The sequence below is a fragment of the Apteryx rowi genome, unplaced genomic scaffold (genome assembly GCF_003343035.1).
Source record: "Apteryx rowi isolate R43461 unplaced genomic scaffold, aptRow1 scaffold_1258, whole genome shotgun sequence".
In the NCBI taxonomy this organism is placed as follows: Eukaryota; Metazoa; Chordata; class Aves; order Apterygiformes; family Apterygidae; genus Apteryx; species Apteryx rowi.
The window spans coordinates 47,965-61,324 of NW_020447484.1; the positions used below are offsets into that span (position 1 = coordinate 47,965).

At 60.7% G+C, this 13,360-nt stretch overlaps 2 protein-coding genes across 6 annotated transcripts in view; both read right to left on the reverse strand.

The window, feature by feature from the left end:
* The window catches only part of CAPN1 (calpain 1), an 8,827-nt gene extending 2,859 nt beyond the window's left edge, over window positions 1–5,968 (reverse strand). Inside the window, exons 1-11 of the mRNA XM_026055721.1 lie at window positions 5,773–5,968; window positions 3,178–3,458; window positions 2,269–2,338; window positions 2,031–2,149; window positions 1,445–1,578; window positions 1,199–1,367; window positions 988–1,071; window positions 760–845; window positions 578–652; window positions 334–494; window positions 34–232 (exon numbers count right to left, since the gene is read on the reverse strand). Coding sequence (XP_025911506.1) covers window positions 34–232; window positions 334–494; window positions 578–652; window positions 760–845; window positions 988–1,071; window positions 1,199–1,367; window positions 1,445–1,578; window positions 2,031–2,149; window positions 2,269–2,338; window positions 3,178–3,444 — 1,364 coding nt within the window. The 5' untranslated portion in view covers window positions 3,445–3,458; window positions 5,773–5,968. The remainder of the gene's footprint in view (window positions 1–33; window positions 233–333; window positions 495–577; window positions 653–759; window positions 846–987; window positions 1,072–1,198; window positions 1,368–1,444; window positions 1,579–2,030; window positions 2,150–2,268; window positions 2,339–3,177; window positions 3,459–5,772) is intronic.
* A 709-nt stretch (window positions 5,969–6,677) lies between these two features.
* Window positions 6,678–12,686, reverse strand: SPDYC (speedy/RINGO cell cycle regulator family member C). 5 transcript variants are annotated; one of them, XM_026055733.1, is made up of 7 exons: window positions 12,617–12,686; window positions 9,203–9,473; window positions 8,998–9,056; window positions 8,630–8,715; window positions 8,264–8,435; window positions 7,452–7,761; window positions 6,678–7,042 (listed from the first exon to the last, which is right to left on the reverse strand). In XM_026055733.1, the coding sequence occupies exons 2-7, from the start codon at window positions 9,426–9,428 to the stop codon at window positions 6,981–6,983; spliced, it is 915 nt and encodes a 304-aa protein (XP_025911518.1). In that variant the 5' UTR covers window positions 9,429–9,473; window positions 12,617–12,686; the 3' UTR covers window positions 6,678–6,980. The 5 variants fall into 5 exon arrangements, with proteins under 5 accessions (XP_025911518.1, XP_025911520.1, XP_025911516.1 ...); XM_026055735.1 differs by having other exon boundaries at window positions 9,203–9,671; window positions 12,617–12,662; XM_026055731.1 differs by lacking the exon at window positions 12,617–12,686 and adding an exon at window positions 12,427–12,491.
* Between the last annotated feature and the right edge of the window lie 674 nt (window positions 12,687–13,360).

Genomic DNA, 13,360 nt, shown 5'->3' on the forward strand with positions numbered 1-13,360 from the left:
CCCCATGGCGCGGCGCGGTGCGGGGCCGGGCGCCCCCCTCCCCGGGCCGGTACCTCGTAGACGGCGAAGCCGATGGTCTCCATGTCCTTGCCGTAGCGGCGTTCCCTGCGCCGGTGCTTCTGCATGAGCGCCAGCAGGAAGCTGCAGCCGGGCTCACGCCCGCGGCTGTCGTCGCCCTCGTCGTCGGCCTCCTCCAGGTGGATTTTGAACTGCGGGTTGATCCAGAAGGTGGCTGGGAAAAAAACAGCAAAAAAAAGGAAGAAAAAACAGAGTTCGATTCGCACCCCGATTTTAAATTTGAGGCCTCGGAACGCTTTCCGGAAGCGCCCGTACCCGGATAATTCCGGCAGCCCCCGGCGGTGCTGCCGCGTCGCCACGTGCCGTCGTAGAGCTTCGTGTTCCACTTGCGGAACTTGTGGGATTTCAGGGCATCCGGGGTGAGGTTGCAGATCTCCAGGCGGGTGAATTCCCGCAGGAAATCCCGGAAAGACATCCTGCCCGGGGAAGGGAGGGGAGGGGGCTCAGCCACGGAAGTTTCCGTCGGCCCCAAATATTTTCCCGCCACCCCGGCGCTTACCAGAACTCGCCGTCCTCCATCTTCACCATCAGCTGCTGCCTCAGCGCCGGCTCCACCGCGTTCCACTCCGACGAGCTGCGGCGGCAAAACGAACTCAACCCGGGTCGGGGCCCCCGAAGGGCGCAGGGCCGCAGCCGCTCGTTTAATTACCGCCCTTAACGAAGGCCCGCGGCGGCGCTTACTTGTCGCTCCAGGGGCCCGTCCACTCCACTTCCCCCCAGGGGTTGCGCATGCGGATGAGGCCCAGGGATTGGCCGCGGTAGTTGATCTGCGGAACGTCGCCATCAGACGCGGCAGCGCCCGGCGGGTTTCTTGTCCCACCCGCCAAAAAATTGGCATTCCCCCCCCCCCCAAAATTGTTTTTTTCCCCCCAAAAATCGTGGTTTCCCCCCCCCAAAATCGAGCCTCACCTGCTTGGCCCCCGTCACCGAGTAGGCGTGCCCCTTCACCAGCTTCTTGAACGTCACCGCTTCCATGTCGAAGGCGCTCGTTATCTAGGAGGAAAACGAGGCCACGTTCGAGGCGGCCGGTCGCCCGCGCGATCCCGCCACCGAGCCATTGGATTTTCCCCCATCGGCGTCCGCCGAGGGGGGCGGGAGATCCGCAGCCGGCGGGACTCACGTCGATGGAGCAGCCGAGCAGGGAGCCCCGCTCCAGGGCTTTGAGGATGATCTGGAAGAGGTCGCCGGGGGGCTGGCGCAGGTCGAACCACTCGGTGACGCCGCCGGTGAAGTCCTCGAAGCCTTCCGAGGTGCTGCCGCCCGACAGCGCCTCGTAGCAGCCGTTCACCCTGCAGGGAGAGCCGCCAGGATCAGCGTTTTGCCGGTGTTTTCCCCAAAAAAATTCCAGGCGGAGCGCGGCGCGTACTTGGCGTAGGCTTTTTCCAGCAGGGCGCTCCAGAACTCGGTGCCCTCGGCCGAGTGCACGAAGAGCAGCTTGCCGTCCTTGGTGGGCAGGTAGTCGTCCACCACCACGTCCAGCCATTCCCCGAACTGCCAGATCTGCCGGGAGAGAGGCCGGATCCTCGGCGCCGAGAAGGGAGCGAGCGAGTGGGATCCCAAAAGGAGTCTCAGCTCGCCCCGCTCCGGCTCGGAAACACTGCTGGGACGGGGATCTGGTGCGAACGAGCACGGAACCAGGTGCGACAGTGGGATCGTGCCGCTAGGATCCCCGGAGCCGGGTGCCACAGCAGGATCGCATCCTTAAGATCCCTGGAGCACTGCAACATGCTTCCCTTTCTCCCCTTTCTCCGGGGAGCAGCGTTTTTGGGGAGAAACAAGCCTGTTTATGGCCCAGCCGCCTTAGCCCAACCCTCGGAGGAACCATTCCCAGCAGGGCCGTGCCCAGCGGCGTTCCCCATCACAGCGCCATTCCGGGAGCGCGGCTCGGCCCCCATCCACGGCCGCTACTGCATTCCCAGCTGGGGCAGCCCCTCTGGAAGCTTTCGGCTCACCTGGAAGTGGAAGATGCCGGCGTAGCCGTGCTGGAAGCTCTGCCCGTGCGGCACCACGCGGTGCAGGATGGTGTCGTTGAGCGTCAGCGAGGCGATGGCGGCCAGCAGCCAGCAGTCGCCTGCGGGGAGGAAGCGGTGAGACCGGCTCCGGAGGAACCGTCCTGCTCCGAAACTGCTGCCAGCAAGGAAAGCGCCGGCTCGGAGGATCCAGGGGGAAAATCTCCGCGGCGCTCCCTACCCAGCGCTCCCTGGCAGATGTCCGTGCGCGTGGCTCCGTCCACGATGAACTGCGGGCGCGGACACAGCTCCTGCAAGGCGGAAACGTTCCCGATGACGGGAAAAACGGCCCAAACCGCTGCTATCGGGGGCCCCCCGACCCGATCCTGCGACGGGGATCCCTCTCCGAACCGCCTCCGCGCCCCGCATGCCCTTCCTGCTTCCGCGCCGGCCTGGGAGGGTTTTATGAGGCCGGCGCCCAGATAATGATCATCGAGTTCCCGGATCCCTTATCGCCCCGACCATTGGCCGAGTCCGGGACTGAAACCAGCGCCCCCAGCGCCATCCTCCGAGTTATTATCCACCACCAGGAGCCCCAAACTCGCCCTAATCTCCCTGGAATCACCAAAACCTCCAGCACCATCCTCTGAGTTATCGTTATCCACGACCAGGAGCCTCCAACTCGCCGAAGTACCAAAAGCCCCAGCGCCGCCCTCAAAATTATTATCTGCCATCGGGAGATGCAAACTCGCCCTGATCTCACCGGAATCACCAAAACCCCTGTGCCGTTCTCCAAGTTATTATCACCCACCGAAACCGGGAGCCCTAAACTCGCCGGAATCACCAAAACCCCCAGCGCTGTCCTCAAAATTATTATTACCCACAACTAGAAGCCCCAAACTTGCCCTAATCTCACCAGAATCACCAAAACCCCAGTGCCACCCTCAAAATTATTATTATCCAGCACCGGGAGCCAAAAACTCGCCCTCATCTCCCCGCAACCACGGCGATTATTCACCCGCTCGACCCGAGCCGCCGCACAGCTCCGCTCCGCACAGGGACGGTTAATTAACCAGGAAAACGGTGAGCCAGATTCCCTTTTTTCCCCCCCCTTTTTTCCCCGCTGCCGGCAGCGGCACGCTCCGCTCACCGAGGGCCTCTTCCACTTGACGCCGGCGGTCTTGGCGGAGTTGGGGCCCAGCTCCTTGAAGCCGAGCGAGGCGGCGTGCGGCGGGAAGGCGTCGTCGCGGAAGAGGGCGCCGCGCTGCAGGCAGCCGGCGCGCAGCCCCTCGAAGTCCTGCCCCAGGTACTTGACAGCGTTCTCGTGCCGCCCCAGGCCCAGCTCCTTGGCGCGCTGCTTCCGCACCTGCGCCGAGACGCCCGTGCTGTACACCGGCACGATGAGCTCCTCCGCCATCGCCGCTCTCCCGCCTGGAAAAGGAGGGGGGAAAAAAAAGACGTTGAGTCGGGGGATTTTGGATTCGGGTCGGTTTTGGGGTCAGCAAGGCTCCCGCAATTGTGTTCTGCAAGAGCTGCGCGCGCTGTGCCGCGTTTTGGGTGCGAATACCGTCAACGCGACACGTTAATGCACGGTGAGCTCTTCCACCACCTCCCACTGCTCTCCCACCTGGAAAAGGGGGGGAAAGATGTTAAATGGGGGGATTTTGGAATGGTTTGGGAGGATTCGGGTTGGTTTTGGGGTCGCCAGGACTCCCACCACAGCGTTCCTCAAGCTGCGCATGCGCTGAGCCGCATTTGGGGTGCAAATACCGTCAACACGACACATTAATGCACAGTGAGCTCTTCCACCACCTCCCGCCGCTCTCCCACCTGGAAAAGGGGGAGAAAAATGTTAAATGGGGGGATTTTGGAATGGTTTGGGAAGGATTCGGGTCTGTTTTGGGGTCAGCAAGGCCCCCGCTGCGGCGTTCCTCAAGCTGCGCACGCCCGTGCCGCGTTCGGAGCACGAACGCCATCAACGCAGCATGATAACGGCAAGGGAAGCAGAGCCAACTCGCTCAGTCGGGAGCGGCCTGGAGCAAAAAAACGGGGCGAAAACCCCCAAAAGCCCCACAGTCCGGTTACATAAATCCGGCGCAGCCCCAGGCCAAGTTTTGCGAATTGACGACAGTCGCATCAAGCGCTTTTGTTTCAAGGAAAAACAACACAACAACGCCCCCGTTTCGGGGTAACGACGCCCGCGTGGGCGGAAAGGCCCCAGTTTCGGCACAGCGCCGGCCCTAAGCCGGGCGATTCCAGCGGGCCGGAACGCCGAGGCCGGAGGAGAAACGCCTGCGGGCTGGGCCGCAGCTGCTCGCGCCTGCAACCCGAGCGGGGGCCCGGCTCGAAATAGGCTCGTTTAACCCCGCGAGGCGAGCGGGTGCCGAAGCGAGGGCGCGGCGGGCGTGAGGAGAGGCGCCGAACTCCATGCCCGGAGCGGCCTGAATCCGGGCAGAACCGGGGGGAAAAGGACCCCGGAACGGCGGCGGGTGCCGCCCGGGAACAGGTCCTGCGAGTCGGGAGCACGGGGCTGAGTCACACCTCGCTCCCCCTCTCCGCTCCATTAGCGCCGCGGCCACGCCTGGGCTCCGGGCGCCGACCTCGGGGACACGGCTCCATTTCACCTCTTAATTAGGCTTAATTAGGCACTAGTTAACTAGAGGGGTGCGAGGGAGCAGGGGGCAACCCCAACACGGGTGAAATCACCCTGTCCGAAACAGCCTGGTAAAAGTCACCAGCTTCCTCCACCCCCCAGAAGCATTTAAACACCCCCTAAAAAGGCGGCCGGTCCCAAAAGTGCCAAAAATCACCCCAGAAAGTGAGCGGGGGCTCCGCCCCCTCCGTGACAGCCCCCGAGAATGGAGCCGTTAGGGGCACGAGTGACATTCGGGTCATTTTGCTTCGCCCACGGCGCTGTTGGGACATTCCCCCCGTTAGCAAGCTCTCGTTCCCTGTTAACGAGCTTTCTCCTCGCCCGCTCAGGGCCTGCGGGCATCCAAAAGCGACTCCGCTTCCGGGAGAGAGACAGGGAGCGTTCGGGAAACGCGCTGGGAAAAAAMCTCACATTTGCAGGTTTTGCCCCGCACAGAGGCGCGAAACGTCGATATTCGGTATCCGCCGCCGCAGCGGCGGCTCCGAGCGGGGAAGGGGCGCGCGAGGGGCTTCGTTTTGTGGGCGGAAAGGGAAAAATTTGTGGAGCTTGCGGCTCCCTGGCTCCGGTTGGGAGAGGGGGAAGCCGGTTTTTCCGGGGTGCGGGCAGGTGCAGTGGAACGGGCACCTTGGTGCTGAGTTTTCCCCCCTCCTTCGGGCCTAGCGCAGGCAAGGAAAAATAATTATTAATAATATTAATGCATGTGCCAAGAAAAGAGAGAAAGACGTAGGATTTTGAGCAGAAACAGCCTCATCTGGGGGCTTTTAGTTCCTTGTATGGTTACGAGCAGGGGTAGCACAGCCCCAAGTCCGTAGCGGGGCAGCGGGGGGGATTCCCGACCTTTCCTCAGCCGCGGGAACGGGGGGAAAAATGGGGGAAGAAAAGGGGGTTTTGGTCCCCCCTCCGCCACGAAGGGGACGGGGAGCCGCGTAAGCACTTCCCGGGCAAAACCGGCACCAAGGTGGCAAGAGGGGGAAGTGGCGCCCCGCTCCGTCACCTCCCGAACGGCATCGCTCCCCGCTCTCCCCCCTGCGCCGAGCACCGCTCTTCCGCCCGGATCCGGGAGCGGAACGGCGGAGGGGGGGACGGACGTACCTCTCCGGGGTCGGGGTCCGAAACTCGCCGCCTTTGGGCAAAAAAAAAAGTCTTTCCTTGAGCAGGAAGGCGAGGCCGGAGCGTAACCCCCCTCCCCGCGCCCGCAGACTCCTCCCTGCGCGACTCCTCCCTCGGAGCTGGCGGGAGGGGAAAAAGTTCCGATAAAAACGCCCGGAGGAAGCGTTCGGGGGGCCCTGGGCGGGAGACGGGAGCCCCCGGAGTGCCGCTCGGCTTCGCTGCCGTCGGGGCGGCTCCTCCCGCGCTCCCGTCTCCTCCTCCTCCGGCAGCTGCGGGTTTTTCTCCGCATTGCAACAGCCTTCCCAGTTTTCCCCCTCCCTTCCTCCCTCCGCAGGGCGGATTCGCACACGAGAGGGGGATTTAGAGGCCGCTTGCCTCCTTCCCGCGTGCGAGGGGGCTCGGCGAGGCCGCTCCCTACCTGGGCGCGGGCTCCGGGTTTGTCCCACCGCTCGCGGCCGCTCTGGAGGGAGAGGGGGGAGGAAAAAAAAGGAAAACCACTGGGGGTTATGGAGGGGGCACGAGGGGCAGCCGGCGCCACCGGAGACCCCTGGAGCACTGCCGGCTCCCCGCGGGCACTGCCAAGGGACACGGCCTCCTCCTTCCCCATTTCGGAGGGACACGGGAAACCGGGCAGCGGCTGCGGAGTGAAAAAAGCGCAGTTACGCCACAAATCTGAAATTCAAAGATTCACAAATCCGAAGTTTTCCCTCTTCCCCCACTGAGCTTTTTTCGGGAGGGGGGGAACTGCTAACCCCCCCCCCCTCAGTTTGGCTAAAGCATCGTGCCAGATCCCTTCCCGCCCTCAAGGAATCCCTGCTCCTGGCGCAAAACGCCTCCGGCGCTCACCCTGGATTTAAGCGCAGGAATTGGGGCAGAAGCCGAGCCGGTAGCTTTTCCCGGACGCTTTTATTAGTGTTTCCCAGCGATTTCCACACAAATACACCGTCTTTATTTCTTTTCCCCCCTTTTCCGCACACACACACACACACGGCACATCCGCATCACCGCATCAGCGGGAATAATTACGCTTAAATACTTCGTATCTCCCGTTTGTCCCGTTCGCGCGGCCGGAGCAAGTCCGTAAAGTGCTTGAGAGAGAAAAACAACCACGAACGCAGAAGTTCTGCGAACAGAACGAGGAGGTTCGGCGCCGAGCGCAGCTCCGTCGGGATCCGGCCGGGCCGGCGGCGTCATCCCACGGAGGGCCAGGCGAGGACGGTGCCCTGGCGCTCGGCATCGGGCTCCCGCAGGACTGCGGAGGAGAGAGGCGGCACGTCAGCGGGCGCCGGCACGTCCCAGCTCTGGGACGAGGCACCGGCTTTCCTGGGGTTTGACCCGCCGCGGGCAGAAACTGAGCCATTTAGGGCAACTTTTACCAACAAAAATAGAGGGAAAATGTCTGTGGGGAGGGAAAAATGGACAAAGAGGCCCCTAAACACATAGTTAAAACCCTCCGGAAGAGCGATTCAGCCCCATTTGCTGAGCAGAGGCGATTTTTGAGTTGAAAAAAGACTAAATATTGACCGCGCTGCGAGCGACTGGCAGGGAAAACCGGCGCGGGATAGTGCCCGGACCCCGTTCAGGCCCGTCGCGCGGCTCGGGCCTCGTTAATCAGCCCGGGAGCCTCGGCCTAACGAGGGGGGCGGCGCGGCCCTACTCACTCTGCAGGCGGTAGGCGGCCACGGGGCGCAGCGTCACTTTGGGCGGGAGGATCAGCAAGTCGCGAGGCCAGGCGGCAGGCAGCGGGGGGGCGGCCGGCGCGGCGCCGTCTTCCTCCTCCTCCTCCTCCTCCTCTTCCTCGTCGGCGGAGGAGGGCAGCTCGCAGGCGCAGAGGGGGCAGCTCGGAGGGGTGACGCCGGGGCCGCGGGGGAAAAAGTCCTTCTCGTCCTTCGTGTAGCTCCTCGTGGCCCCGCTGTGGTGGAAAGGCCGCTCCCGCAGCCAGGCCCAGTGCGACGGCTCCTTCGCCATGATCTGCGAGTGCCGGAGAGCCGCAGTCAGGACAAAAAATAAATAAATCCGCGGATTTTTGTGACCAGAACGGCGTTAAAAGCTCCCATGGGAAGCACATCTAGCCGCTCCGGAAGGACTCCAACCACAACAGAGGCTTCCTGCGGCTGAGAAAGCTGGAGGTGCCGGGACCACCCCTCGTTTCACGGCTTTCTCCTGTGGATTTGCCACCAGCGGCCGGATTCAGGGAGTTTGGGAAAAATCGGTTTTAGAGCTGGAAAGCAGCAAATCTTGAAGAGCAGGTACCAATTCTGAGTTGAGAAAACGAGAATCCACCACCGGCCGCAAGCCAAAACCCGAAATCCAACCTCGCAGTCGGAGCTGAATCTCCTTCTCTCAACTATCATCTTATTTTAGGGTCTTAACCGAGTTCCCCAACACCCAAGTTTTTTCCCCTCGGATTTCCGCGCCGGATATCTGCCCCCCCAACCCCGACCCCCTCCCCGCGCCGAGGGCCGGGCCCGACCTCGTCGCAGCAGTGCCGGCTGACGACGGCCCTATAGTTCATTTTGGCCCAGAAGTCGTCGCGCAGCTTGAGGAACTGGGGGAAGAGCTGCCGCCAGTTGGCGCCGAGGGCCCAGGGGAAGATCTCGTACTTGTACTCCTCCTCGTCTTCCTCCATGTCGTTAGCAAGGTACCTGCGGCGGGCAAGGGGGGGGGGGGGGGGGGGGGGAAGGTTTCGGGAGGAAAGACGGGGGGTGAAGGCGATTGAGAGCAGGGCGAAGGCATCGTCAGGCTCCCGCCGGGTTAACGCGGGATTTTGAAGCGCCGGGGGTTGAATCCGCCGGAGTTGGGGTTGCCGCGGGCGCGCGGGGGGCGGGCGAGGACTCACAGCGCAGCGAAGAGGTTCATCCTGGTGTACTCGCTGGTGGGCAGGCCAGCGCGCTTGAAGTACGTCAGCACCATCGCTAGAAGATACTAGGGAAGAAGGAAGCAGCGGCTTTAGCGCAAAGGGGGTCTGATTTGGGGAGAAAAGCAGCAAAAATACATATACATATATACATAAATAAAAAAGCCAGCGCGAGGGACAGAGGAACTTCACTGCAGGAACACGCAGGAGGTGACACTGGTCGCGCTCCCCCATAATTCAGAGTTTATGGGAACAGAGCAAACGGGACCACAGGCTTTTTTTCCCCCCCAAAACGAGCTAACGCTGGGGTTGGCAGCACCCCGCTTACGGAACCTGCCGCGGGGACCGACCTTATCCGAAATCCGGTAGCACACGTCCATCGACAGGAACTCCTGGATCACGTCGTCTTCTGCAAGAGACGGAAAAGGCAAAGGGCTCGGGTGCGCTGCCTCCTTGCGCGTGAAAAAAAACATGGGAATAATTCCGCTTTTTTTTTTTTAAACCATTACAGGGCAATTTTTTTCCCGGCACGAAGCCCGGAGCGCCGGCTCTTACCCAGGAGGTTGAAGAAGGCTTCGCGCTCTTCCCGGAGGAGGTGGAAGGGTGGCCGGGGCGCGCCGCGCGGCGCCGCCAGGGAAGGCTCTCTCTCAGGGATTGGTGTCCGGCCGCCCGCTCCGGCCCCCTTGGCGCTGCCGCCGCCGTGGTGGGGCCTCCCGCTGCCCGGCTTCACCCCGGGGGTGACCGCAGAGGGGAGGGGGGAGACGTTCTGGGTGTGCTTCATCTCCACGACGGATGGAGGAGGAGGAGGCGGCAGCTCGGTGCTGTCCTGCGAGGGACGAGAGGGGACGACGGGATGGCGAGCGGCTCGCCGGGGCGTGCGGCCAGGGGAACGCCTTCGCCCCAGCCCGGAGACGTGGTGATACCCCCTTTGCCCTGGCAGCCTCCGGAAGGGGAAACATCTCTTCTCCCCTCAAAAGCTCCGACTTCCCCCCCAAAAACAGGTTGACCATCAAATCCAAACGAGCTAAAAGAGGAAAATGTGAAACTTGGAGGGGTATTTTAGACCCAAGCAAAAATTTAGGTTTTTTAAGCGCTCGTTTTACCAGAAAGCTTCTATTTTCAGAAGCTTTCGGAGGACCGGGCCGGTAACAGCATCCTGGCAGCCTCCAGGGAGAGAGAAGCTGCTTTTAATCACACCAAGAAACCGAGTTATTCGGAATCGGCTCGAGGAGACGGTCAGGGCAGTTCAGTGAGCCCTGACGAAGCGAGAAAATCAAAGCCCCTCTGCTGGCCTTTAGAAGCCACTACCGCTCGGCACGTCCCGATCTGCATCCTCGTTATTCCCCACCGGGTTTCGGCCCCTGCCGAGCGCTTCGGACCGCGCGAAACCCCCACTTTTTCCTCGGTTTTTAGTAACCCCGGACAAGCCGGGCAGGTAGGGCAGCTTCGCCCCGCCTTTCGCGGGATAACGAGGGCGACCTTTAGGAGAACTGCAGCAGACTCGCTGCAAAGCCGCAGGTAAATCACCGCTGACCTGTTTTTCTCCCTCCTTTTGAAGCGCTCCGTCGCTATTTAATATTCCCACACAGCTGCTGTTTTAAGTATTTTAGGACAAGGAGTAGGCGCTAAGACTGAAAAAAGCATCCGTCATTTCAACAAACCTCGATCTTAACCTCATTCCTATTCCCCGCCACAAGAACGCCACAGAAATACCCTTCCCTAGCCCCAAAACAGATGGGCCGCTTGAATAAATACAAAACGCTCTCAGGCTTGCCGGGGCCAAGAGAACAGGTTTATTTTGTTTTTTCCTAAACCAAGGCTTTCCGATAGGTTTTACGATGCTTAATTTGGTCTTCCCCATCCAAAACGCTCTCCGGGCAACTCTGACAAACGCCGCTTCGCCTCACTGATCTCGGCCGTTCAAGCAACCCTCTCCTTGGTTTAAAGCCAGTGTCTAAACGCGCTGTTCCGGTGCCTGAACAAAACGACGTTTTTGCTCACCTCTATTTAGCAATTCAGGTGTTTTTCCCCCCCCATTTTTAAGCAGCTGCATCAGAAGAGGCAACGAGAACACATCTACTTACTAGAACCCGGATCTTGCGGGAGGAAGGGAAACGCACAGAGTCAGGTGAAATATCGGAGTCGCTTCTATGAACCAGCCCTCCCTGCACCGCTGACGCGCGCGTTGTTTTCTAAAGAGCGCCTTAAATGACTCAAAAGCCACTCGCCGAGATAATTAGAGCTGCAATTGTCAAGAGAGACCTTTTTCGTCACCAGAGGAGTTCCTCGCTTCGAAATCCGATCTCCTTGCTGTGGGTTGCAGAGCTGCGGCATCTCTCCCATCTCCCCGCTCCCCATTTTTAACCTCTGGAGAAGCATCATTCACATCGAGGCAGCCAAGCGATCCCCAAAACGATATTTTCCCTCCCCACGTGGCAGCCGGTTTATCCGATCCCTTTATAACCAACACGAGGAAAAACTGAGGGAAACCCAACCCCTGAGGGACTCGCAGGATTTCAGTTTATACCTGCGGTCAGAGCCTGCGAAGGGTCAAAAAAGAGCAGTTTGGGGTTAGAGCGGCTCCTCCTGTCTCAGTGTAAAAGGGAGAAATCAGGGCAACAGATCAACTCTGAAGAAAAAAGGCTTGTTTTCAAGAAAAGCCAGAAAATACCTTGTTGCCTTGTAGATGAAAGCCTCCATAGCAACCAGATAAAACACAGAAATAATCCGGGAGAACTACAGGATTAGTCTCAACTTCCTTGCTCTGTTTTCTTACCTTTCCCAAGCACCCAACTTCGAGCAAACCAGCCCCCTCAGCTCCCATGAGCTTTTAGCAACACTAGGGAAAAACGTGGGGCAGATCCGTGCCGACATGGGGAATGGTGGATTTCGGTTAAGGAGGAAGTTCAACCCTGAGCTGAAAGGCTGCGTGGGTCTTCGCTGTGTGCGGAGGGTATTTTTACCTGCCAGGGAGGGCACAGGTGCTGCTGGAGGCAAGTTTCCCTCGCCCGGCTGGTTTGCAGCCTCGTCCTGCCTCAGTTTTATAAACAAGCACCAGTCTTTAGTGCTTTGTGGTGGTTTTCCTGCTTGCTTGAAGAGGTCCCGCCAGCCTCAGAGCTTTGACGCTCCGTGAAAGAGGACGAGTCGCACCCTCGCAACCCCACACCGATGCTAAGAAAGGGGACAAACAACTTCCCCGCAAACTATCGGGGGGAAAAAAAGAGATTTCACGCCATATTTCTCCTCTGCATCTCAGGGCACTTCGGCACAGTTATTGCAATCCCCCGTGGCTGGGTTTGCCACTGTCTTGGGGCAAAGACATCGTAGCAGAAAGGATTTCCTCACGACCCACAAGAAGGGGGTGCTTTTACCTGCATCCTGGGGTTTCCCCCCACCTGATAGGGCTCAGGCTTTCACCGGTGAGGAGAAGGATACGGTCCCCACCTCTATCCTTCTTCACGAGATATTTTCCAGCCCAACAGGAGGGCTGTGTTTGCCGGGATTAAGAGGCAACAAAACTTCAGCACATGGGGATTTGGGGGGAAAAGACGTCGACGGAGCCAGACCACCCACACAGGCCAGATTCATCTCTCCCCCTCCACCTTAAAACCCACTCAGGCCACCGCTCCCTTCACCACAGGTACAAACCACCAGAAATCATCCTGTTGCGCTGCTCCCCCCCACAGCGGGGGGGGGGGTCGTCACAGGGCTCTTTTTGCCTCGCAGCACCCGGGGCTCGACCCCTTTCCCCTTGCCAGGGGGGAAGAGGGTAAGTTTACCTCATGGAGGGCCCCTTTTCCTCTCATGGAGGAAGAGAGAGGGGGGAAGAAAATCACCTCAGAAGGCGATGGCGGGGCCCCCCTCAGCGCGCGCCGGCGCCTCACGGCCCCTAGAGGGCGCGCGCGCCCCCAACGGCTTTTCCCGCCTTTCCTCCCCCACCCCCGTCACGCGCGCGCCGCCCCCCCTCACCTGAGCAGAGCGCGCGGGCGGCGCGGGCGCCGCCGGTCACGAGGGCGTGGAGAAAAGGAGGAGGAGGAGATACTGAGCTGACCCCGCCCCTCCCGCCGGCCGCGCCTTCTATAGGCTGCGGGCGGGCGGCGCCCGGCCAATCAGAGGAAGGGCCCGCCTCCTCCTCCTCCTCCCTCCCGAGGGGCGGAAACGCCGCTGTCCGTCACCGCCGGGGAGGCGGGACTTGCGGGCGGCGCCAGCCAACCAGAGGAGCGGGGCGGTGGGGAGGGCGTTGCTGATAGGCTGGGCGGGGCTGGCGGGGGCGGGTGTTTATTGTAGGGTCGCCCGTAAACAGAGGGTGTGTTTTGTGGCACGTAGCGAGTTTAATGTTTTTCTGGGGGGACGTTTTGAGGAAACGGGGGTGGACACAGCGCTGCGAAGAGGACGCGTATCCATAGGGTAGGGGTATATAGCCTGCGTAGGGGTATATAGGGTGTTATAGGCAAACACGACCAATTGGTTTGCATAAAATCTACTTTAATGGAATAATTGAACAAGTTACAAGTAAGCAAAACAGCGCTGGGCGGCCGGGGGAATCTCCTGCTCCACCAACGGCGCGCGCAATCCCCCCCTCACAGTCTCCTTATATGCAATTCCAGCTCCAGGTATATGTGGCACTTCCTGTAACTTCTGCGGTTGCGCCGGCTGTTGCTAGGGGGTCTTCTTCAGCCCTCTGCATTGTGAGTGGTGACCCTCAGGTCACGC